Genomic DNA, 25,754 nt, shown 5'->3' with positions numbered 1-25,754 from the left:
GAAGAATTCATAGCAAGAATTCTTCTCTGTGCCTTGTCCAGGTGCTGACTACCTCTTACTGAAATTATCTATTTACTATCTGACTCCGTCTATTGCCTGTGGACTTGCAAAGGGAAGGAACTATGCCCCATTTGGGGGGAGGGCCCCAACGATGGGTCTGGCATTGGCATGCAGTTGAGTTTAAGGATTAAAGAACATTGGCCCTGGATTTAGAACTAGATTTGGATCCTAGTTCCACCACTTCCTAGGTGAGTCACCCGAGCCTCAATTACGTCATCTGTAAGATGGAGATAGCATGATACTTTCCTCAGGCACTCATTATTTATTCATTATTCAACAAATACTTATTGATTACCCACTATTATTAGGCATTTCTTTGAGCTCTGAGGATGCAGCAGAGAAGAGAACAAACTAAAATCTCTTTTTCTTTGAGTTTATATGGCAGTAAGAGAGACAGATAGGAAAAAATAACTATCTGTGGTCTTATGTGGTGATGATCTTAGGTAAATGGAGGGTAAAGTGACAATATGAAGGAGTCGATTTCAGAAAGGAAAACCTTTTTGAGAAAGTGACTGTTGATCAGAGCTGAATAGAGTGTCTCAATGAAGAAGTTTCCAGCAGAAGGAATAGTGAGCAAAAAGGCCTTCAAGAAACACAAGAAAGACAGTGTGACAGAGTGGACTGAAAGGGCACAGGCTGTGGGATAAACAGGGGCTTTTCAGCCAGGGCAAGGGGCTGGACAGACCATAAGTGTGATGGAAGATTTTGAGCAAGGAAGTGACAAGTGACCTGATTCAATAAAATAATGGGTGGATGGCTGGTTGGGTGGGTGGGTGGATGGATGGATGGATGGATGGATGGATGGATGGATGGATGGATTTGTATATGAACTGCTGTCTAGAGGATATTTTAAAGAACACTTCACATGTGACCAAATTGAGTACAGGGATGAGGTGGGGAACTCCGAAAGAAGGGCCCACAAGATATCTGACACAGAAAAGATAAAAGCCACAGCCCATCTAGGACACAAGATAATCACCTCAATATAACTCTGCATCAAAAGATGGCAAGGTTTTCTTCTGGGGAAAAAAAAAAGAGTAGATATTGACTCACATGAATTTAGCAATCATAGTCTCAGGTGTCCCAAATGCTTGAGGGACACGCATATTCACCTGTCAAGATGCTTTTGACTAACCCTTGGGTTCTTTACGAAAGTGGAGAGACCCGTGGCTAATAAGAAAGTGTAACATGGGGTAAGGTATCTGACACAGTAGTAATATTAGTTTGATGCTAAAAATGTTCATCCGAGGTTTTCCACGAAGGTCTCACCTTATTCACAAGTATACTTCCATCTTCCTGGGATAGCTCCACACCCTTTTTCACGTGGCCTGAAATACCTCTAAAGTTTGGAAGAGTACCTGTTAAACAGGCATTTCACCACAAAGTGGAGGAAGGGGCTGGGGAAAGACTGAGAGGATTCTAGCTCATCCCGTTTACTCGTGAATGAGGCTGTCAGTTTCTGTTCACCACTTGGGCAGACAAAAAGCAGGGCCCTGAGAAAATGGGACTTGGGATGTTTGAGTTTTGACGGAAGGGAGGGAGGATAGAAGGTGAAAAAAGGTAAAGAAAAAATTAGATTAGCAAGAACATATGAGCACAGTAAGATCCTGAACAAGAGTGGGCCTACCTGAAAGGGTATGGCACAAACATGGACAAACTTCCTGGTGTCACAAAATGAAGCTGGCCTCAAGTCAGTAAGTAGAATTCTGAAGAATAGTGCCTTCAAATCTATAGTTCAGTGCCTTCAAATCTATAGTTCCAGACTAAACTGTCAAATGGCAACCCCCAGAAGTTATACCAGGCTTACTTTAAAGCCTCTTCTACAGGAACATATTTAAACAGCTTCAGTTTTGCCAGCAAAGCTTTTTTCTTGGGGGACGGGGGGTGGTGCACTGTTCAAGTGGTTTTCTACCTCAAAGCTGTGATTATTCTGGAATTTTGTGTCATAGACAGCTTAAGGCCCTGCACTGGGAGCAAAGGCTTGCTGAGGCCCTGGGCTGACAGGGGCGTGGTGCACTGTTCAAGTGGTTTTCTACCTCAAAGCTGTGATTATTCTGGAATTTCGTGTCATAGACAGCTTAAGGCCCTGCACTGGGAGCAAAGGCTTGCTGAGGCCCTGGGCTGACTCCTCCAGGTTCCCACTGCCCATTTCATGCACAGCTTCATGGACCCAATGGGGCATGTCCTTCCCTCTCTGTCAACGATAAACAAAGTGGAAACCTCCCAGAATTCAGGCAGCATCAGCATAGTGGGGATTAAAGATATCATTAGAATGCCTTAAAGGACTTTTTGATTTCCTGTAGGAAACATTATAAAGTTGCTGCATTTTCAGCACTTGTAAAATCCTTGGGTGGGTCTCCCCTGCAGAAGACAGTGGCAAATAAAACTCAGACGCGGTCCTGCCCCAGCAGCGTGTGTTTCTCGTGTTTTCTGCACCGTTGGCTCTATCTTAGCTGTCCCTGTCCTGCTGTGAGCACCATCTGAGTGTGGCTTAAGTGGGCATGAAGACCATGCAATTGTGTTGGCAAATTCTGCTGCTCTGGAAAACCCCCAGTATCGGGGCAGACTGCATGTGGCACCAGGGTAGCCTATGATCTCCTGAAGCCATAGAGCTGATGGGGACTTAACTGTAAAGCTTGAGAAGAGCCACATCCCCTGCAAGCATGACCAGCTTCTGCTTTGTCCTCATGGCCATACATCCCTCTGAACAGCCTCATCCCCACCTACCAGCACCCTTAACAGGCCACCCAGCCTCCTCCTCTCAGAGCCCAGGTCCCCGTGTTCTCTTTTCATTTGGCTAGAGTTTACTGGAGGCTCTGGAGCATGAGGGGAGTGAGGCACACAGAGAAGAATGGCATGGTCCAAGGAGTTGGGCCCTTGCCAGGGAGGGCAAGTCACACTTGTGTGAAAGCTCCATGACTCCACAAGCCAAGTGTGACAGGTAAGCCACAGTGAGGTGCCTCTAGGCCTTTGCTGCCAGGCCCCTGATGTGCATGGTGCTCTTCTCGTCCCACTCTCCTTCTTATTCACATGTGGCCACTTCCCTCTCATAAGCCTGTCCCCATCCCACTGGGAACTGAGCTCCCCGTGCCTCACTGGACTCCAAGAGTACAGCAAGCTGAGCCAGCGGCAACACAGGCTGGCGGCCAAGATGACAGCCTTGGAGGCCTAACGAGCAGGGTGCTGACCCAGGACCTTCTCCTTCTCAGCTGTGTGGCTTGAGGCAAGTCCCCTCACCTTTCTGCACCTCTGGTTTGTCATCTTCAATATGGGGCAACAGCACCTATGGCACAAGGTCATTTTTGACGAATAGCTGAGTTAACCCAAGGGGAAGGCTCAGAACGGTGCCCAGCCCGGGAGAAGCGCCTATACGTGTTGAGTGTTACTCTGGCTGTCACACCCGGTAGGCTGTGTGATTCTCCGGGGTATGGACACTGCTCATCGATATTTATGTCCCCCTTGCCTGCAGCTGGGCATAGCACACAGTGGACAAGTGCACAAGTTCAATGCTGAACAAACTGAAGAACAGAATAAATGACCAAATCAGCAAATGAATGGACCTTAGTAAGGACACAGGAAGCTGCATCTTATCGTAGCAAAAGCCCAGGACTCTCAAACCCAGGAGACCTAGTTCAGTCAGCAGCATGACCTCTGTCAATCAAATGAGACCCTGAGTCCTCTCAGGCACTGACATTCTTAGAGTCAGTGGGGTGTGGTTCTGGAGATGGCACCATGGGCTGAGGCCCCTGGGCCAGTCACTGGTGACTGAGGTTCACCCTCACACAAGAACCATGTGACTTGAGCAATCCCCAAACTTGATTTCCTCAGCTGCCAAAGCAGCTGGTAGATGGACCAGAGGGTCCCAAACCCTGTGGGTCATTCCAGGCTGAGAGCATTGTAAAATAGAATGTTCTTGCTCTGCCCTGGGAGACTCTGATTCCACTGTATGGGGTGAGACCGAGATCTATGTTTTTAAAAGGCTCCCCAGGTAATTATGAACTTCAGGCACAGGTTCGGAAATGACTGGACTAGATTTCTCAGGCTGGAAGGCAGAGCCGGCTGCCCCCACACTCCTCCTGCAGCTCCCCCCACCCCACACGCACAGGCACACCCAGGGGACACTCGACAGAACCCTGCTCCCTAAACACAGAACCTCGGGCACGCCAGCTCCCACCGACCTCTGTCTCGTGAGGGAGTGTGACCTCTGTCTCGTTAGGGAGTGGAGAGCCGAGGCCACAATTCTGAGGGTCTGGGCTCCCTGCCCCCTTGCCTCCTTGCAGCAGACACGCAACACGCGATACGACCTCTGTCTCGTGAGGGAGTGGAGAGCCGAGGCCACGATTCTGAGGGTCTGGGCTCCCTGCCCCCTTGCCTCCTTGCAGCAGACACGCAACACGCGATATGACGAATTACCACCTACGACTGAGCTGTGCTAGGTATAAACTGCCGTGCACCTGGTTAATTGTTTTGCCTGTATAAGCACATTTTGCTTCGTCCATTTGTCAAGCTGAAGGAAGGATGTTTTATAAAAGGGGATTTAATTAAATGTTTTGTCCCAGCCTGGCCTTCCTTTCCGCATCTGCATTATGCTTGTGTCATATTTTCCCTGGAGGGCAGGAAAACAATTTAGTGAAAATGAAGGACCCATTGATTTACTATTGCAAAAGGAAATGCCAAGCTAACGACTCCCCTCTATAATTTTCTAGTGACCATAAGAGAGAGCCCAGCCACTTAACTTAGAGATAGAGTGTTTCCTGGTGCACCTGCTTCTTTATATCTTTCTGTTTCATTCATGCTGTTATGTTTATAGCCTTGCTCTTGGTTGAAATTATTTTGTGAACACTCTTAAGAGCTATTTTCTTCCCTGAACAGAATAGATGCTTCTGGTAAGTAAAGTCCTTTAATTCTTTCCACCACCAGTTTGGTGACTAGGGGTGGGGAATCACTCTTTCCCCAGACCCTAACCCCTGACAGTAGGATCATAACGTCTCCCTTCGTTTAACCGTGGATCTCCCCCACGTATAGAATTGAGCTTGACCTACTTTCCTGCCTGTTGAGCTGCCTTGGGCCTCCAGTGTTCCTCTGGTAGATATCAGCTGTTTTGTAGGTTAACGTTTTATATCCTTAGCTCAATACAGTACCCAGTACCTCAAAGGAAGCAGGGTGCATTAATAGTCTGAGCGAGCTGGATGTGACAGGGCCCTTGCTGGTGTCCCCTTCCTACAGATCTCATGTGTCCACTGATGACCATCCTGGAATCTGAGCCTGTCTGGCCAAGGGCAAGGGGGGTTCTGGGAGCAACCTGCCTCATTTTGAGGGGAGGGGCATGCAGTGAACTCAGGAAGGAATGTGGAAGTGGGAATCAGGAAAATACGATTTGCCCCAGGAGCGCTCACGTCCCCCTGGGAGCTTCAGAGTCCCTTCTGGTGCTAACAGTCTGTGATTCATTCCTTCCAAATGGATTGGGTGACCGCCGTGTGGCAGCCCCCATGGCTGGGGCAATAGTGGGGAAGAGAAGCAGACCCAGTCCTGCCCACCTGGAGTTCCAAGTCTGGGGGAAGCAGGTTGAATCAGCTCTTCCCGAAAACAAACGAGAGGACCATAGTCTGATGGCGCTGTACATGATGGTGCACGTAGTATGAGATGTAACAGGGGGACCTGGACCAATGCCCAGTTATCCATAATCTGGGGAGTGGGCGGAGCCCTGAGAAGGAAGTGACGTTTGAGTGGACCCATAAAAGATGAGTAGGAGTTAACGAGGAGGGGGAGGCTTCAGGTAGACCCCACCCAGACAGAGGGGCAGTGCGGACACACACATGCAGCTCGTCCCAGCTGAGCGTGCTCATTTCTCCCATTGGTGCCTTAGGAAACACACCAGCTGACCTCTGGATTGCAGCTGGTCAGCCCGAATGCATTGACACCTAATTAGCCACAAATCACAGTGCATGAAAAGGAAGTGTTTCATTTTGCTGTATTGTACCAATAGCCAGGGCAGCTGCACTCTCACTTTTTCCTCTTGCACCCGCAGGAAGAAAGTGAGGGAGCAGGCCATGCCTCAGCTCGGATTCTCACGAATCATCTGGCTGAGATGAAAGGGCTCCCAGGAACAAGACAGTAACTCACCTACCAGTTCCGACCTGGCCGCAGCTGTTTTGCATTTATAGCACTTTCCAGCTGAAGGCCTCTAAACGTTTTGTGAGCAGTGTTGGGCTATCGGGCCTCATGCTAATATTAGGTGCTCTCATAATAAATTTTCACAGGCGAGCTCTGGCTCATTAGCCAGCTGGGGTGGGAGAATGGGCATGCTTGACAGGGACCATGTGCTGACCCTGCCAGCAGTGGATCTGGACCCCTGCCCACCACCCGGTGCTCTCACCACAGGGCTCAGTATGGGAGCCTGCTGCAGGCTGGAACTTACATCTCCCCCACCAGTGGGAACCCCCAACCCTGGTGTCTGGAGAGGTACTACGAGGGCTGATTGACAAGACTTAGAGCAAGAGAAGGACAGAGAGCCACTACAGGAGAACACGAAAGTCCTGACCTGAGGATGAGGGAGGGTGAAAGGAAATGTGGGTTCGACCTAGGGGACTGGTTAGTGTGGGAAACAGAAAAGCTAGCTCCATGATCTTAAAGGACTGCTGTGAGTGTCCCTGGCTTCCCTTTCCACACGGTTTATGCTGTCCTACCTCCAGCCCTGTCTGCCCCTCCAGGCAGCTCAGCCATCCTGTTTCGTGTTACTGTAACTGCATGAGCCCCCCAGGTGGACTGGTGGCCTCAGCAGGATGGAGAAGGGGGCACTCCTGAGCCGTTCCGGACTGCACAGCATTCAAGGTGGTGGATCTTGGGGAGAGATCTCAGTGGGGCTTCCTGTCACCCTTCAAATACTGCTGCTCCTATAAGCCACCCCAGGCATACATTCCTCTCATTCCGAAGCCTCGTATCTCCTAAAGAGCTTGACTTCATTGACTGATTCCTTCGAGGTAGTTTACTGAAAGTGTGATGTGTCAGGCAATGTGTTAGACTCAAGGCGAAGACTTTTCTGCATTTCCCAGATTTTCTGTAATGAGTATGTAATTATTTTGGATAGTAGAGTTTGCTCTAGAATTATATCTGGAAATGGAAATATATATTATGCATTTTTAATAGTATTAGATAAATAAATTTTTATTACTTTCTTTAAAAGGTTATTTCAAACTCTTAAGACAAGATCGAGAGGGAGTTTGCTCTAGAATTATATCTGGAAATGGAAATATATATTATGCATTTTTAATAGTATTAGAGAAATAAATTTTTATTACTTTCTTTAAAAGGTTATTTCAAACTCTTAAGACAAGATCGAGAGGGGTAATTTTTTATTTTAACTTCTCGATATACATTGTAGTTGATTTTCATGACCCTTTACCTGTTCCTCTTCCCCCCTCCAGAGGGATAAATATTTTAAAAGGGATCTTGATAAGGTCCAAGGGATGCCAGGAGAAAGCATTTCCCCTGGCTCAAGAATGGGAAAGCTTGATGACTGGGGGCTACAGGAGCCAGGCCTGAAAGCACACGGGGCCAGGGCTGCAGACAAGGGCGGTTCGGGTGACTGGGGGAGGAGTTAACGTGAGTGGTGGAAGAAAGGTCAGAAGGGGCTCATGGGATGGACCACATGAATTTGGTGAGGATGAAGTACAGGAGGTATGAGGAGATGGAGGTGAGGCTGAGAGGGCTGAGCGTACAGAGGTCATGGAGACCAGGGGGACGCTGGAGACCAGGAGAGACGGACATTTATGCGACTGAATCTGGTGAGATAAGATGAGCGTCTGACCTGGGGGAGTAGCTATGAGATGGGGAGGACAGGTGGACACAGGAGGTGTTTCAGAGGCAGAATCAGCAGATTCTGGAGAAAGAAGGAGTGGAGAGGATTTTTCTTTCAACCCATGCCCTCAGACTGGGTGGGGCCAGCATGAAGAGGCTGAGGTGGTTACAAGTTGCAGTAGAACACCGGGGAGGAAAATACACAATACACAATGCACAATACAGCGAGGCTGGAAAGGAAAATCACAGGATGTTCTTCCATGAGGTCTTCTTTAGCCCAGAGGAACAGCAGGAGATGCCAGCATAATGAAAGCTAAACAGAGGATTTCCAAGTAGGCAAAAGTATAACCTACAAGGCTTTTCAATTTTTTTTTCCTTTCTTCATCTCTTCTGCACCCCTCCCCCCCACCTAGTTATCTGTTACTAAATATCTATGAAGCAGTTGCACTATGTAGGAAATCAAAGAAACACAATTTAACACCTAGTTCCTGTCCTCAAATGACTCTCAATAGACAGAAACAGAACAGCATCCACATGTCAACATAATATCATAAATGGTAGTTCATGATAAGAGTCACCTTGAAAAAGTGCTGGGATTTGAAGTGAGCTTGAAACAGTACTTAAATTAAGGGAAATTACATGTATGGAGGGGGAAGGAAAGGTGTATCACTGTGTAGTGTTACTGTGTGCCATATACTTTACTTTTTAATCTTCTTATTGTGCCCATTTTAAAGATAAGGAAACTGAGGCCCACAGAGATGAAGTGCCTTATTCAAAGTGAGACAGTTGGTAAGTGGCAGAGCCAGGAGAGACCCATCTACAGCAAATCGTCCCCTGGTGAGGTGGAGAGGAAGTGGGAACGAGGCCCTCGCAAAAACCTTGCATGTGAAGGTGCGGAAGATGTAGGTTATCTCAATTCCAAACCACCAGAACTCTAACGCTGATAATCACCTTCCACTTACTTTACTTTCCACTTGGTTTTAATAAAGGTTTCCGAGAGACTCCTGCTGCTGTCAGGAATCCACATACTTCCTCAAGATTTGGGGCAGAGTAGGAAGAGAAGGAAACACACAAGTAAATGGAATATAAATTAACTGCTTTCTGGAGTGTATTCTAGAATCAGGCAGGTTTATCCCCTGCATTATTCTCTATGCCTGCTTCCTGGAGATTAAAGTGTTAAGAGACACCCAACATCTTATAATATCAACAGATCTTGATTAATCTGGCAAATGCTATAAATCAAGGGGCAGTGTGAAATTGGACACTAAATATATTGGACGTTATTATAAAAAGAGAAATTGGATAATTTCTACTCATTTCTATCTGAAAATGAAAAACCGCCAGAGTAATGAATCTCCTTGATCCGTTGAAATGCCTATCGGTTAGAACATGCTTTTCCATCAAAGAGATAAGCAGAACAGAACCACATAATAAAAATCATTCACCACAATATTTTTGAATAAAAATAAGCAAATAAATCCCTATGCGGTTTGTGGGATAATGTGCCCCCTCTCCCCCAAAAGACCAAGTGACCATCTCTAAAAAATAAAAGGCCACAAAGTCAAAGTCAAGAGCAGCACCGGTTGCCCTGACACATCTGAGTTAAGCAAAGAGATCTTTGCAACTGTTACACGAAGTGTCCACCCTTCCGTAAAGTCAAGAGCAAACTTATCAAGTGTAATTATTATGATTAAGGTCAGATACATTTACATAAAAAGGTCAGTCAGCCCAAAGTTATATTTAAATCACCTTTCACTGTTAAGGTCAATCTCTCTTTCATTGTTAAGTTTAAGAAAGGAAAGTTGCCACCACCAGGGCTGTCACCCTATACACACCAGAGCTGGTTGGTACTGTTGGTCTGATCAGAGCATGTCTTGAGTCCACAGCTGAGAAGTGTCTTCAGCTGGGATAAAATGTGGACAAGATCAGCCAGGTGGCCACCGTTCTGGGCAGAGCCTTCAGATACTGATCCCAGGACAGCTTGCTTGCTGTGATATCTTTTCTTCGTGAGCTTCTCCAAAACCTGGAGCCACTTGGTTCCCTTTTCTGCACGAATTAGGGATGTAATTGTAACGAAGTAGCCGTCCAGAAATCAGTGTTTTAGTTCTAGTCTTCCTGTATTTGATAATATTTACCCTATGCCTGTTAATGAGACTAGACCAGCTGGGGTAACTGGGATGGGTAAACAATCAGCTCAACTGCAGACCTTTCTGGGGACAGTTCCCACTACATCCCAGGAGCTGAAAGGGTTTGCACATAGTAGGGACTTTTTTGCCCTAGTAGTCTTACATGAATCCATTCATTCATACATTGAACAAATGTTTATATGCCAAGAACTGCAGACCTTTCTGGGGACAGTTCCCACTACATCCCAGGAGCTGAAAGGGTTTGCACATAGTAGGGACTTTTGTGCCCTAGTAGTCTTACATGAATCCATTCATTCATACATTGAACAAATGTTTATATGCCAAGCACTGTTCTGGGCACTTGAAATAAATCAGCTAACAAAAAAAAAAGACAAAAGTGCCTGCTTTCAGGGAGCTTTCACTCTGACAAAAGGAAATAAACCATAAGCAATAAGCATAGTAAATAGGAAAATTGTATCGTATATTAGGCGATAAGTGGTATAGAAAAAACCAGAGCAGAATAAGGGGGAGTGAAGGGCTGGGTATAAGGATGGGATTGGTCTGCAGTTTGGATTAGGGTGGTCCGTATATTAGGCGATAAGTGGTATAGAAAAAACCAGAGCAGAGTAAGGGGGAGTGAAGGGCTGGGTATAAGGATGGGATTGGTCTGCAGTTTGGATTAGGGTGGTCCAGATAGACCTCAATGAGAAAGTGTCTCTTGAGCACGGATTTGAAGGAGGGGCCAGAGGAAGAGCATTTTAGCCGAGGAAAGAGCTCGTGCAGAGACTGTGAGGTGAGAGTATGCCTGGCACGTTGGAAGAATGTGAAGTGGGCCAGTGTGGCTGAAGCGCTGCTGAGGAGGAGAGTAGTGGGATCTGGGTCTGGAGAAGCAAGGGGGTGGGGAAACCATGCAGGGCCTTGTGGGCGATCGTGAGGACTTTGCCTGTTACGTTGAGGAATGGGAGCCACTGTGCAAAGGAAAAGGATGTGATCTGACTGGTATTGTGAAGGAGCACCTCTGCTGCCTTGAAAAAACACTCTAATCTGCAGGGAGGGAAAGGGGGGTGGGAGTCGAGATAGGAGGTGATCACAGGAAGCTGGGCAAGTCAGCAAGTAAGTCATGCTCTCTGTGCTGCTCCAGTGACACAAAGCTGGGCCCAAAGCAGGCTGTGTACTCGTTCTTCCAGGGGAGGCTTCCCAGGGATGTGACTCATGAATCAGGGGAAAGGGGCTTTGAGAAGAGAGGAAGGTGGCAGGAGGTGAGATGAAGAAGATTGCAGGCCTTGAGTCCCAGAGCTGTTGGTTTTTATAAAACCAGGAAAATACCCAATTACGCAGCATAAACAAATAGGGTCTTCTTTGTCTCACCTATTAAGAAATCTGGAGGAGGCAGCCCAGAACCAGGGCAGAAAATCAGTGGTGACAGAGGTGACTCAGGCTCTTTCTTTCCTCCTTGTCGTGTTGTGCTGTCCTGGTCATAAGAGTGCTGCTGCATGTTCATGTCTTGGGGAGGAAGAAGATAGAAGACAGTGTGCCAGGTGAATCTGTCTCCCCCTTTTGCTAACTAGGGAAGCAAATCTCCTAGAAGCCCCACTACATGGACTTCTGCTTATGCCTATTAGGCCCAGCTGGGGTACATGACCATCCCTACCTGGAAGGTGGCCCAGCAGAAGGCATGGGGGACCAGGAGTGTCAGCCAACCCACAGTGCTGCCAGCACGAGTTCCTAATGCAAGTGAAGATGCTTCCCCAGAGGGGCACTCCTGCCCACCCTGGCTGTCATTGCCACCCCTCCACAAGGGCCCCAGGTGGGCCAGCTGGGGCTCCAAGCCCTGCCTCTGCTGCCTGGGCGTGAGTCTGCCTCTCCGTGGACAAGAGATGTGTGGGAGTGCCAGGACACTTAGAATTTCCCTGAGACTGCAGCATTCACTTCTGTTTTGTCAGAAGAGGTTTCGTCCTGTCTGCCTAAGTATTCAAGCGTGAAAACACGTATAGGGGGACTCGTGGCCATGCATTAATAAGCCACAGTGGGAGAGGGCAAAGCTGGATTTCAGTGGCCACAACCTGCTCTCCCTGACCCAGGTGCCTGCTGCCCTTCTCTTTCCACCCTCTTTTCAAATCTGTTCTCCAAAAGTTTCCCTTGAAGTCATTAACCCTGGAGTATAAACGCCCAATAAGACTGAGTGTCCCCTCCCCTAGGCATCTCCTATTTTAATAGCTGCCAAGCCACAGTGTTCCAGGCCCAAGTGTGGCATGGACAGGGTGTCAGAGCATCCAATTTCTGTCTGTAGCTCTGCCACTCACTGCCCAGTGACTTGGTGCATCTTTTGGGCTTCAGTGTCCTCATCTGTAAAATAACTACTTCGGAGGTGATGACCTCTAAGGCCCTCCCTGCTCTGCTGGTCAGTACCGCCAGGTGGGTGAGCAGGACGGCCTGTGTGACTTCTCAGGTAAGCTGGGGCTTAGCTGCCACCGGGGTGCAGGTGATGCCCTGGCCTCGTTCTACACTTGCTCAGAGCACTAGGACCCCACACGCGTTGCCTCTCCCTCTGCAGGGGCGATCTTCATCCTGGGGTGCGCTGCTTTCCTCTCACACCTCTGCCTGACTCCCTCTGAACTCAGGCACCTGGGCGTGGACTGCAAAGGAGAGGAGAGGAGCTGCCCCTTGCTACCATCCACTGGACCATCAGCTTGTGGAGAGCAGGGACGTGTCTGGTTCACCGTGGGCCTCCCGGTCTCCACCACAGAGCTGGCACACACCAGGCACTCAGCAAATGTTTGCAAAGATGAGCTGCCCAAACTATAGTTAGAAAGGCAGCAGGGATGGACTTCTCTCTCTGCTCTTTCCCTGGCAAGGGGACTCAGTGGGCCTTTGCCGTCTGTCCGTCCTCCTCCTCTCTGCTCTTTCTCTTCCTACAGCAAGGAACACACAGTCGCATCAGGGAATCCCAGGTTAGACTCTCACCCAAACATCCTTCCCACCTGCCATAGCTGCCGCAGTTCCCACTTGATTCAGTTCCTCATTTAAAGGTATTGCTTTCAATGTCACATTAAGAATAATAAATACCTATAACACCTCGAGTTTTCAAGTGCTCTAATCTACTCTACCCCAGCTCTCCTGGGAGGGGTAGTTTCTTGAGCAAATATCAAGCTGTGGCTTCTAAGAGACATGCCTGAGGGAGATGGCAGCGGTAATGCCAGCGCGGATGGGAACAGGGACCAAGGATGAAGTATCAGAGCCCACGACACGTTTCAGCAACGTGGCACTGTTGCCTCGCGCCTTTGCAGTACGGAATGCCAGGCTGAGTGGTAGTGCCCACGTCTGGTCCTCAGTTTTGTGAGACATCATTTTCTGTCTGCCCCTCACCCCACCCTTTATGGTCACATACACCCGTCCCTGTCCAGAGTCTTTTATTGTAAGTTGCCTCGCTCCTCTTTTGTAAAAGGATGGAGTGCAAGCAAGAAGCAGGCTGCTTGGTGATGATTAGATCACATGCTCCTCTGCACGAGATGCCCTGCTGCAACAGACCCCAGAGCAGGTTTTAAATATCTAAACAGTAGCCTAAATACCATTATATGTGAGTGTATAGTTTTAATTATGAGGCAAAATACAGTCGTACCATTTTCTAGATTTAGAGCCCAAGACCTCATGATGTGACAAGGTGACTTTAGTAATCTGTAAATGCGTGAATATGTCACACAAGCACAGTTGTCACCATCGTTTCCTTGGATATCTCTGGGCATTTAACCATGTCATGATTCAGCCTGGCACAGAGTAAGTCGATGGGTTCTCAGGGGTCCCAGCAGTGCTGATTGTCAGTCAGGGTATGACGGAGTTGCTTTTCAAATTTCTACTTCATTTCCATGGATTGTTTTTTTAAAAGCAAACATGGATTGGGCCTTGCGTTAATAGTCACTGTAATGCTTTGTAGGTGCAAGTAGAACGAAGGCGCTAGATGCCTGGGCCTGGGCCAGCTGCCTGGGTTTGAATCTTAGCTCTGCCCTTCCCAAGTTCTGTAGCCGTGGCCTGATTACTCAGCCTCTTGGTGCCTCCGCTTTCTCTATTATAAACTGGGGATTATAATAGAAACTACTTCAGAGAGTCCTTATGAGGATTAAATGAGTCAGTATGTGGACAGTGTATATGGTACTTAGAACAGTACCTGGCGCATGGTGAGTACCCTGTGGGTGTTAGCTCTCATAATCGTGAACAGTTGTCTACGATTTCCCTTAAGAATCCCGTTTCTACTGCCATTTTCCAACATGGCATTGGGTGATTACAAAATGTTTTCTTGACCCTGAGCAAAAATAGACAGTTTTTCATGCATGCTGCATGCATGTGTATATTTGAAAAATATTAAGAATATGAGCTTACATTGAGAGAAAAAAAGTTATTTAGGGAAGAACAGGAGAAAAGAGAGGAAAAAGGGCAAGGAAACCACTACTACATTTCTCAGAAATGGAGAATCAATGATCTCTGAGCTGAGAATATGAGCTTACATTGAGAGAAAAAAAGTTATTTAGGGAAGAACAGGAGCAAAAGAGAGGGAAAAGGGCAAGGAAACCACTACTACATTTCTCAGAAATGGAGAATCAATGATCTCTGAGCTGAGTATTTTAAGATGAGAAATTGATAGGTTTCCATAAGATGCTTCTTATAAACCTGGATCAGCATGGAAATTTCCAGTGGCTTAATTGTGAGGGGCCAAAATGGTTCCACATTAGTGACTGAATATAAAAGGTTGATTAGAATACTTTTTCAGTAGTTCATATCCTTAAAAGTAAAGTTTCTGCTACAACCTGTGCCAATAAGAGCCAGTAAACAGCTAATTGCATTATAACATGGGTTTTTTAATTGTTAATTATAATAAAAGAAGCAACAACCCAACAATAATTTGCCAGTCTGTACATCTGTGAAGTTTAAATGGGAAAATTGCCTCTTGTCTCAGCAAGGATGTAATTGATTCTTGGGCGCTTAACAATGTAATACCAGTTTCTGCCTGTTCTTTCTTCCTTCAAAGAGCTGACACCATTATGTCACTGATATAAATGGAATCTTGAAGGTGCATCAAAAATTCTCTGTCTTTTGAGAAAAAAGAAAAAAATCCATCGTGGCTCTTTAGTTTGGAACAGGAGCATGTTCAAGTGGATGTATCCCTGCGTCAAGGTTACAGTTCAGCCCCAGCTGGAGTTTTTCACCCTTTTCTATGGGGTGGGTGGAGCCCATTGTCATATTATCGGCGGTCATTGTGAACCTTCTAAAATGTTTTAAATTCACATTTTAAAAGACTGGCAAATGAGAGAGCAAAGAGCTTTGTCAGAGGCCATCTGCTCTTATGTCAACTGAAGCTAACTGGAAAAGAACTCAGGGTTCTTGAAACTGAATTTGATTAGTAGAGATGAACTAAAAACGTGGCACCAAAAGATGGCCCAAAATGTTAGCCTTACTCCCCACCATCAGGCTGAAACAACTCCTCATATTGTGCTATTGCAGCTCGAGGTTAAGTATCCAAAGGGCAGAAAAGGAAGAAATTCAAAGAATCAACATCAAAGTGCTATCTGTATTTCCCTTCCAACCAGAACATTGTTTTAATTGCCATTTTAAATTTTCCATTTTTAATTGAATTAGCCACTCTCGGTAGTGGATACACTTTAATCCTTTGTAATAGACCGTGCATGTGTATTTTTAAACTGCTTAAGAGACATTTTGTCAATGTGATAATCACTTTTTCTTCATCCTAATGCCTGGATTATTCCTTACACAATATTTGGCCTGATATAATGATTATGTATAGTCAAAAAAAAAAAAAAAAAGACGCTAACCCTCTCTGGGCTTCACTTCAAAACTAAGTGTATATCCAAATATTATAAACACATTACCCATGTTTTTTAAAGCTTTCTCCATCTATGCAATCTGCAGCTATCTGCCTAAGTAATGGGACTGACCACATAGCAAATGTTTTTAGCTGAAGTACATCTTTTGAACAAGTCAGAAAGGACATACTGAATTTTCTCCCTGGCATATGCACTGAGGGAAAAATGGATCACATGGAATCATGTAATAAAAACAACGCTAGTACTCAGCACTAATTATGGAACATAGTACTAAGTACTGTGTGGTCGCCAACTAATTTACATCCCAACGACCCTGGCTGTGGCTGTCCTTATCCCCATTTCACAGACCAGGAAACTAAGGCACACATAGTGTGGCCCTAAATTCACGTAGCTGGTAAGTGGCAACTCTGGAATTCAAACCCAGAGCCTAAGTTTTTAACCAGTTTTACCAGTAAGTTGACTTACTACACCCTCTGCATGCAGCACCTGTGTTCTTTTTCATTCTTTCTGTTTTGAGGTTTTTATTTTGGGAGCAGATAACTTTTTATTTTAAAAATTATCATATTTTTTAAAAGTTGCAAGTGCAATCAAAGTCCTTTTTTCTCTAAATCATTTGAGAGTAAGTTCTCCTGATACTTCATCACCTTCAAACACCCTAGAGTGTAATTCCAACAAACCTGAATTTTCCTACTCAGCCACAATGCAGCTAGCAAAATCCTTTGTTTTACTGGTTCAGTCTATAATGTCCTTTAAATCAAGAGGCTGACGTTCAGAATTAGATGCTGCATCTATTTGTCATGTCTCTTTGGTCCCCTTTAACCTGTAACGGTTCCTAAATTTTTCATTAACTTTCATGACATTGACGTTTTTAGAGATTACAGGCCAGACATTTTGTAGAGACCTCTTGTTTGGGGGGTTCTGACATTATCTCATGATCAGATTCAGATTTTGCACCATTAGCAGGAATAACGCAGCAGCGGTGCCAAGCTCTTCTCATGAGTGCTGTTGGGTGGTACACAATTTGGAACTGTCCTATCACTTGTGATCTTCATTCTGATCACTTAATTAAGATGTTGTCAACCAGGCTTTTCCACTGTGAAGATATTGTTTTTACTCTCTGTAATTAATAAGTATTTCGTGGGAAGTACTTCGAAGCTATGTAAATATCCCAGTCCTCATCAACTTTCAAGTTTTATTTATTTATTTATTTATTTATTTATTTATTTATTTATTTATTTATTTATTTATTTATTTATTTATTTATATCAGCACGGAGTTGGGGTTTTCTATTTTATTCAATGGATTATATTTTGTTACTACCATTATTGGTTTTGATGTTCAAATTGTCTTCAATTTGGCTACTGGGAGCTCCTTGAACCTGTCTGCTCTGCCCTGGACATGGTCTCATTATTTTAGAGCACTTTTTTGCTAATTGGTGCAAATAAGATGTTTCATGCCCACTTTGAACCTTCCTTGCTACAGCCATAAAATCGACCATTTTGCCAGAGGTCCCTGGTTCCTTTTGTTTTGTTTTGTTTCATATATAGATGTTTTTTCCTTCTTTAAATTGAAACATAGTGATTATACATATTTGTGGGGTACAGAGTTGGCTATCAATACTTGTATACAGTATATGATGATCAAGTCAGGTAATTAGCATATTCATCATGGCAGAACATAATCATTCTTTGTGTCCATTAACCAATTTTTCCCTAATCCCCGCAACCCCTCCTCTGTTCCCGCCTCTGGTAAACACAGTTCTGTTCTCTCCTTCTAAAAGTTCAATGTATTATTGTGACTGTTCTTTCTTTCTTCTTATTATTATTGTTTTTTAGCTCCCACTTATGAGTAAGGACATGTGTTATTTCTCTTTCTGTGCCTGGCTTATTTCACTTAACATAATTTTCTCTAAGCTCATCCATGTCGATGCGATTAGCAGAATTGCATTCTTTTTTATGACTGAGTAGTATTCCATTGTGTATATATACCACATTTTCCTTATCTAGTCATCTGTCAGTGCACATTTGGGTTGGTTCCAACTCTTTGCTATTGGAAATTGAGCTACAATTAACATGGGAGGGCTGGTGTCCCTTCAATAGATGATTTCCATTCCTTTGGGTATATACCTAGCAGCCCGATTGCTGGACCTTATGGTAGTTCTATCTGTAGTTGTCTAAGAAATCTCCATACTGTTTTCCATAACGGCTGCACTAATTTACAGTCCCACCTGGTTCCTTTTGTATATAGAAATCAAGATCTGGTGCCATGTGTGCTCACCGGTGTTCCAAGGCCAGCTCACTTGGTAGAAAGAGTTAGGAACTGTGTGTGCACATGCACGTGTGTGTGTGTATGTGTGTGTAAAGAGAGATTTACATGTATGTTCATTTCTATATCTGTGTGTGTGTGTGTATAAATGTATTCTGATACCCTCAGCTCCAGTTCAGCATCACAGGGTTCATTCTAGTCTTTCCCTTTCCATATTTGTAACTTCCTTCTGTGACATGGGGAAAACTAACAGCCCGTGTTCTCAACCATTCTACTCTATTGGCTGCCCCCAAGGGGTTCAAGGATAAGGAGGAAAACTGGATTGAACATCAGGAAGACTGGGACTCAGTCGTGGACCTCCTCTTCAATAGCTCTATGACCTTGAATGAGTCTTGAACTTCTCTGGTTTTGTCATTCTTCACCTGTAAAATAGCTGTGACCATAATACCTGTGTCAGGAAGCCACACAGGGCCTGGGCCATGCTGGCTCTGATGCTCACTGGCTGTGTGACCCTGAACAAGTGACTCAACTTCTCTGAACCTTGTTTCTTGATTTTTAAAATGTGAATAATGCTACCACCAAGCTCCCAGGGCAGTAGTGACATTTAAATGTATGCAGGACCATTTGGCACAGTGCCTTGTAGATGGAGACAATAAAATATTTATTCCTGTCACCTTTCTTCTTACCACAATGTTAAGTTATAGTAATAATAATAATAGCTATAATCATTCCTATAGTAACGGAAAGTCCAACACAAGTTAAAATGATTATGTAATGTAAGTCCAGTGATAACTTTCTAAAGATAGCTACTGAGCATAATAAGTTGTATTTTTATGGCATTTTCACCCTTTCTGAATATTCCCAAGGTGAGGTAGAACTAGGAGGAGTTGATGGCTGCTCAGGAATAAAGGATCTATTTAAGAAAATTTTATACATAGTTTTAACTGTCATGCTTAATTCTGCATAATGACTAATGATGGCTTTGGTTGATTGGATGCCTATTATACAAACTTTACGAATCATTGCTAATCCTTACAACATTTATTTGCAGAACTCTGATTATGCCCCCTTTAGACAAATGGACAAATTAATATTGCTAAAAATGAGCTCAGAGCATCACTTCCAGTTCCCAGCATTCCATACAGCTCATGTTTGGGAAATTCAAGAGCTCATGACTACAGCCCTTGGCATCTTGGATTCTTCCAACATGACCAGGGGAGTTGGTGTCTCTCAGGGACTAAGAAGACTCCCACAGAGGCTGAAATAAGTTCAGCATCATTGACCTCATTCTTTCTCTTTACGTAGCTTTTTTTTCATAGGGCCCTGTGTCTGTGGGGATCATCTGTGTCCTTTATTGTACTTTGTCTGTTTGTTTGCCTGGATCCCCGGCTGGACTATTAGTTCTGGGGACACATGGACAGTGCTTTGGTCATCTTCATCTCACACATGCTAAAACAGGATAGGCCCTTCATGAATTCATGGTAGCTGGCTGGCTGGCTGGATGATTCCGATCGTTTTTGTCCTTAGTGGTGGGGGAAGTAGGAGGTAAACACAAACTGATAGAAGAAAAGGAGATGGCATGGCTAGAGGTAGACCTAATATAAATATTCCTGGAAAGCAAATATTTTAGAGAGACAGAAGTTTTAGCTTATTTTCTAGGATACACTATAGAAGCATAGAGATTCCAAGCATGGACTCTAGAGCGAGGCTTCCTGGGTTGAATTCCAGCTCTGGCACTTTCTTGCTGTGTGACCACATGAAAGTTACTTAAGCTCTCTATGCCTTATCTGTAAAACAGGGTTGTTATGAGAAATGAGTGAGTTCACGTACGTGAAGTGCTTAGAAATGCACCTGGCACATAGCACATGCCTTATGAGTGTCAGCTTTCATTAACGTCTTGTGCCTTCGGTGCTTTGGAAGAGACTAAGACCCCAATAGGGTAATGAAAAGGAAATATGCCTGGCACATAGCACATGCCTTATGAGTGTCAGCTTTCATTAACATCTTGTGCCTTCGGTGCTTTGGAAGAGACTAAGACCCCAATAGGGTAATGAAAAGGAAATATAGTACCAAAGCCACATAAACTAAGAAAATAGGTTCTTGGTCCAAAGCATTCCACAAATTAAATTACCATAAACTAGTAATTTACACCCATCATCTCGGGGGCAGGAACAAGACACTGAAAATGAAGCTGCAGCAAGGTGAGAACACTGATACGTTTCCCTCCATCCTCAGTGTAATGTGTTACAAAACACACGGGCACAGCTCCTGTGTATAAAGCAGACATCAGTGTGCCATGGGCACACATCCCTGCAAACGAGGGCGATTGATCAGAGGGCAACTCCACACCTTCTCCCTGCCGGCACCTGAGCCACTAGATGTTGAAAGAAATTCTCACCATTAGATGTTGAAAGAAATTCTCACCATCAAGCCTCTGTTTTCACTTTAAATTCATGATCTCAAGACTCAAATTGACACTCAACATTGCTCAGTAAGCTTACTAGGTTTCTCTAGAAGGTGCATTTTCCCCTTCTCTTAGACATCTAACTTATTCCTTCTCCATCTTTCAAAAACCCACTCTGTCCCCTCCTCCACACTCCCCATCAGCTGAAGACCTCATTTCACACGTCACTGAGAAAATAGAAGCCTACAGGCAAGAACCCCCTCACCCTCCACCACCAAACCTGCCACCCCGACTTCACTTGTCCCCGCCTTCTTCTCCTGATACAATCAAGAGGCAATTCCTTTGGAAGCATGTGCTTAGGCCTCAGATGCCCTTGCATTTGCTCCAGGAACTGCCATGGGTCCCCTGTTGATGAACTTGAGGAAGAGAGGCTGCAAAGAAGACCCAGTGCTGCTTTCCACATGCTAAGATTGTTTAGATGTGTAAACTTGCTTGATTCTCTACAACCAATCCACAAGGTAGGTAACATTATTGTCCCCACATTACAGCTAAGAAAACTAAGACACAGAGAGTTTAAGTAACCTGCCTCAGGTCATAATACCAACAAGGGATGAATCCAGGCATCTGGCTCCAGAGACTGAATTTATAACTACATACAGCCTAACTCTGAAGACATGAAGAAGATGTGAGAAAAAGAGATAATTAGTTGTAAATATTTAGGCCAACTTCTTGGTTCTCAGAAGAGACCCCCTTGCTGGGTCTGCTTCCTTCTTGGGGTGATTGAGTAAGAATTAGCCAAGAAGAATGTCGTGTAAGGGGAGCACCAGAGTGCATGCAGTGGAACTCTTTGAACTGGGAAGTGAGAACTACAGGATCCCAGTACTCCTTCCTCTGTGACCATCAAATAAAACAAGGATCTGGTTTCCTAAAGTTACAAGCTCCCTGGGCCTTAGAGGCTGCTCCTCCATAGGTCAATGGCTGTGTGGGGAGAGTCCTTGAGGGGTTTCTCAATCTTCTGGGGCTGCTATAACAAAATACCACAGACCAGGTGGCTTAAACAACAGACATTTGTCTTCTCGCTGTTCTGGAGGCTGGGAAGCCCAAGATTTGGTTCCTAATGAGGGCTCTCTTCCTGACTTGCTGACAGCTGCCTTCTTGCTGCATCCTCACATGGCCTTTCCTTGGGAGAGCTCTCTCCCTCTCTGCCTCTTCTTATAAAGACATCAGTCCTACTGGGTTAGAGCCCTACCCATATGACCTCATTTAATCTTAATTACCTCCTAAAATTCCTATCTCCAGGTACAATCACAGTTGAGGCTGGGGCTTCCACATATGTATTTGAGGGACACAATTCAGCCCAAGGCAAGTGGTATTTCAGAATCTGCCATTACAGTTGCTACTATCCTGAGAGCAGTGAAAGAGGGTCACCCAGCTTGGAAAGAGCTTTCTAACCCAGTAGAAGACTTGTTCCCTTCTCTTCTTGAAGGCAACTCCTCCGCTGAGCTGTGGATCCTACCCCCTCACTTCTCCAGAGCTTTCCTCTCTCAGCTTTCCCCTCCCCTTCTCCTGCACCATCAATGTCTCCCTTTAGACTAGATGGCCAACATCAGCTACCAACATGTTTTTCTCCACCCTATCCCACTAAAATAACTCTCTTTTTACCCTGCCACCATCCTTCTCCAGCAATGCTGCAAGACTCAGGAGATAAACCCAAGCAAGATGGTATTTACACTTTTCACTCTAACTCCTGTAAAGTAATGGCCTGATTGCCAGCCTGCAGTGGGTATCTGATATGTATATATACATATATATGTATGAATGCATGCACACATATACACACCCATACATACACATTTTACACACATATAAACGCACACACGCACACAGTCTTGAGGGGGATTGTGAAAAGTAAAAGAGGAATTGGAATGCAATTGAAAAAACAAATGCTGTGAAGGCTGAAAAGAAAGATCAGACTGAATCTCTGCCTTTCCACTGAATACTGACCATTCCATTTTCAGCACATTTTTCAAGAGCCTGCTATATGTCTGGCCCTAGGCAAGGCACTGGCCCTTGCCTTTAAATGGTCCATTTAAAGTGACAACATACTTAATGGGATTTTTAAAGGGGCAACAGGCTCCCCACCAGGAAGAACCGCAGTGCACTTTCACCCAGGACAGGCTGCTTGGAGCATGCTAACATCTGCATGTGTTTACAGCCAACATCTGCATGTGCACACATACGCGCATGCTCAGTTAATAGCACTGGTCTGTATTTTATGCCTCCCAATATGACTTCCAGAGCAAGAGCAAGAAAACGGTACCATGAAACCAGCTATCTGAAGGGGCTCCCAAGCAGAGAAAGGGTTAAGACTAGGTCAAGGACAAGCACAGCCAACAGCCTTTTCTTTGCTCATTCCTGTCACACAAAGATCTGGTGACAGGTGGAGCGTTCCCTGGAATGTATGGTTTCTCTGTCCCCCCCAGCCTCCCCTCCTCCCATGCAACATCTCTTGCTTCCTGCCTCCCCCATCACCCCCCCCACACACACACACACACACATATCTGTCTCCTGCTTCTGCCTGAGGTGGAAATCTGCAGTCAAGAATGAGCAGGGTCAGTCTTGCTTTATTATAAGAAGTCATCTTTGAAAAGGCAACTCCCAACTCTTCCCAAGCATCCCGTAGGACTTTAGCTCTCAGCACAATGCATCTTTTCAAACCACCTGAAGTGTCAGAGGCATTTTCTCCTCTGAGCTCATCTTTTCAATGGTCCGTTTGTGATAGGTATTTTGAAAAGCACAGACCTCTAGGATGGGTGTTCCTTATGCTCCGTCTTCTATTTTACTAACCTTCACACTCATGGGCAACCAAGGAGGCGGCGCAGCATGAAATTTGCTGCCGTGCCTGACCACAGTCCCTGTTATTCCACGTCCAGGTGCTCTCTGTATGACACAACCACTGTGGGGGGAAAAAATAATTGAAAGTTCTTCCTGTAGAACTCAGAGGCCTTTTCTGAGGGTGAAAGCCCATAAATTCCAGGATGCTGAGGATATCGGTTCCTCTCTTAAAACTCCAGGTGGAGCTTCACGGCCCTTCCTCCTGCCTCTAGTGAGAAAAGCTCAGGATGGGTCCACCAGTGTCCAACATAATGGCTTCCATTGTGAATTCAACGCTACAAAGATCAGGCACCCATTTCTTGCAAGACACTGTGGGAAGAGATAAAATGACACAGACTTGGAACCTGCCCTCTTGTTATCTAGGGTCTGGGGTGGGAAAGAAAGACAGGTGCACAGATAACCTAAGAAAAGGCAGATTGTGTTAAATGCTGCCGTTGAGGAACAGATGGGAGCTATGGGCGCTGAGGAGGGAGGATGAATTCCAGCTCAGGCTTCCTGGAAAAGGTAGCATCGGAATTGCAGAATGAGAAGGATTCAAAAGTCATGGGCAAAGATGATGGGACTCCCCGTTGAAGGGAACTGTGCTGGCGGGCACGGGAGGGCATGCACAGCACGCATTTGGAGAAAGTGAGCGCAGCATCTGGGAGGAGGGAAGATATGGGGGTGGAGCTGGTCTGATGAGTCCAGAGAGGAGGGCTCAGCTCAAAGGATCAGGGTTTAGACACTGAGCTGTAGGAGATGGGGAGCCACTGAGGGCATTGGGGCCACACACCCACCCTTCGGGAGATAACCTGGAATCTGGGAAGGTGGCAGCCAGGAAGGACGTGCAGCCCTTGCCCTGTTCTTTTTGTTCCTTCTCTGGAGTCAACCAAAGTGAGACTAGAGGGGGAATCAGAGGCCCTATCAGGGGAACAGCAGGTTGGGGACTTCTGGTTCCCTGGCACCCTGCAAGACCTGGCCACCCACGGCAGGAGAGGAGCCTCAACTTTCTCAAAGTGAAGGTCTTGGATTGTGTGACCCTGAGGGAGCCCATCTGTCCCTTCAGAAGGTGGCTGTGTCTCTCATATCTCAAAACACAGAGAACTAGCCCTCAAAAGTAGAAGTCATGAGGAAAAGAAAAGAGACTTAGAGGACGAATGCGGAGCATCTGCCATATCAAAAGGGGGTGCCAGAAGATATGACACAGATGCATGGAAAGGGACAGCAAATAATACAAGAGAACATTGACGATATTCCCTGAGCTGAAGAACGCTTGATCTTTTAGATTTAAGACATACTTAAAACATGCTTTAGTGAAATTCCTACATTTCAAAGATAGGAAGAAAATCGTACAGACCTTCTGATAGAAAGACCTGGTTACTAACTCATCATCTGAAATACTAGAACCTAGAGAATACAGAAATACCTATAGAGAGAAAAAAATTATTAATTATTAATTAACACATTAATAAAGGAGGATTATTAAAAATGGATTATAATCCTAAAATCCCCCATCTAACCAAAGTATCACTCATCTAAAAGGACAAAAGAAAGTAATATTGCAGGCCCCATCCTCTAATTATAATCCAGTGATATTGTAAATTATTCACAATAATTGATTACCAAAAAATTTTTAATTACTTGAAAATTAAGATATACTCTTTTAAATTATCTTTTGTATAATAGGCAAATACTACTAGCTAAAATTTAACATTATCTAGACAGTAAGAAAACAAAAAACATTTCATACCAAAGTGTAGAGGACACAGCTAAATTTTACTCAAAGGAAAATATATAGTCTGAACTGCTTTTAGTATATTAGAAAAATCAAGAGTGAAAATAAATAAAATGTATGTATTCAACTTAAGAAATTGGGGAAAGAATAACAAAGTGTAAAAGAAGCCAATTCTGGCAGCAATGCCCCAGGATAAAGGCTGAAAATAATTCTGCAGCAAAGCGAGGAAGGCCTGAAATACCGAAGCAGCAGGATCAAAAAGAAGAGCTGGATTCAGAAGCTGTCCTGGACGTGGAACGGTCCTGGCATCCGGAAGCAGAGAACCGGAAGTGAGAGGAGTGAGAGATGGGGAAGAGTCTGAGCTTGGATATCTAGGTAAAGGGTGATACTGTTAGTAAGACAGAAAATAAAGAAGAAAGAATAAGCCGAGAGGGAAGATAAGTTCAGTTTTGATACAGGGAGCTGGAGACGCCTCAATAAGCAAAGGTCTGGTGTGCGGCACAGCACTCACTGTAAACCCAAACATGCCCCAGATTCCTGTGTCACCAGTCCAGGGCTGCAATTGGCATTGCAAGGTGACTAAGTTCAGTTTTGATACAGGGAGCTGGAGACGCCTCAATAAGCAAAGGTCTGGAGTGCGGCACAGCACTCACTGTAAA

At 45.1% G+C, this 25,754-nt stretch overlaps 1 protein-coding gene across 1 annotated transcript in view; it reads left to right on the top strand.

Annotated features, from left to right (window-relative positions):
* LOC103608110 (sodium/hydrogen exchanger 9-like) overlaps positions 1-25,424 on the top strand; it is a gene marked incomplete at both ends in the record, with an annotated part of 81,600 nt that extends 56,176 nt beyond the window's left edge. The window contains one exon of the mRNA XM_008592556.1: positions 25,287-25,424. Coding sequence (XP_008590778.1) covers positions 25,287-25,424 — 138 coding nt within the window. The remainder of the gene's footprint in view (positions 1-25,286) is intronic.
* Between the last annotated feature and the right edge of the window lie 330 nt (positions 25,425-25,754).

Source organism: Galeopterus variegatus, unplaced genomic scaffold, assembly GCF_000696425.1.
Source record: "Galeopterus variegatus unplaced genomic scaffold, G_variegatus-3.0.2 Scaffold8027, whole genome shotgun sequence".
NCBI lineage: Eukaryota > Metazoa > Chordata > Mammalia > Dermoptera > Cynocephalidae > Galeopterus > Galeopterus variegatus.
Note: the sequence above shows the minus strand (reverse complement) of the source record. Positions and strands in the feature narration are given on the sequence as shown.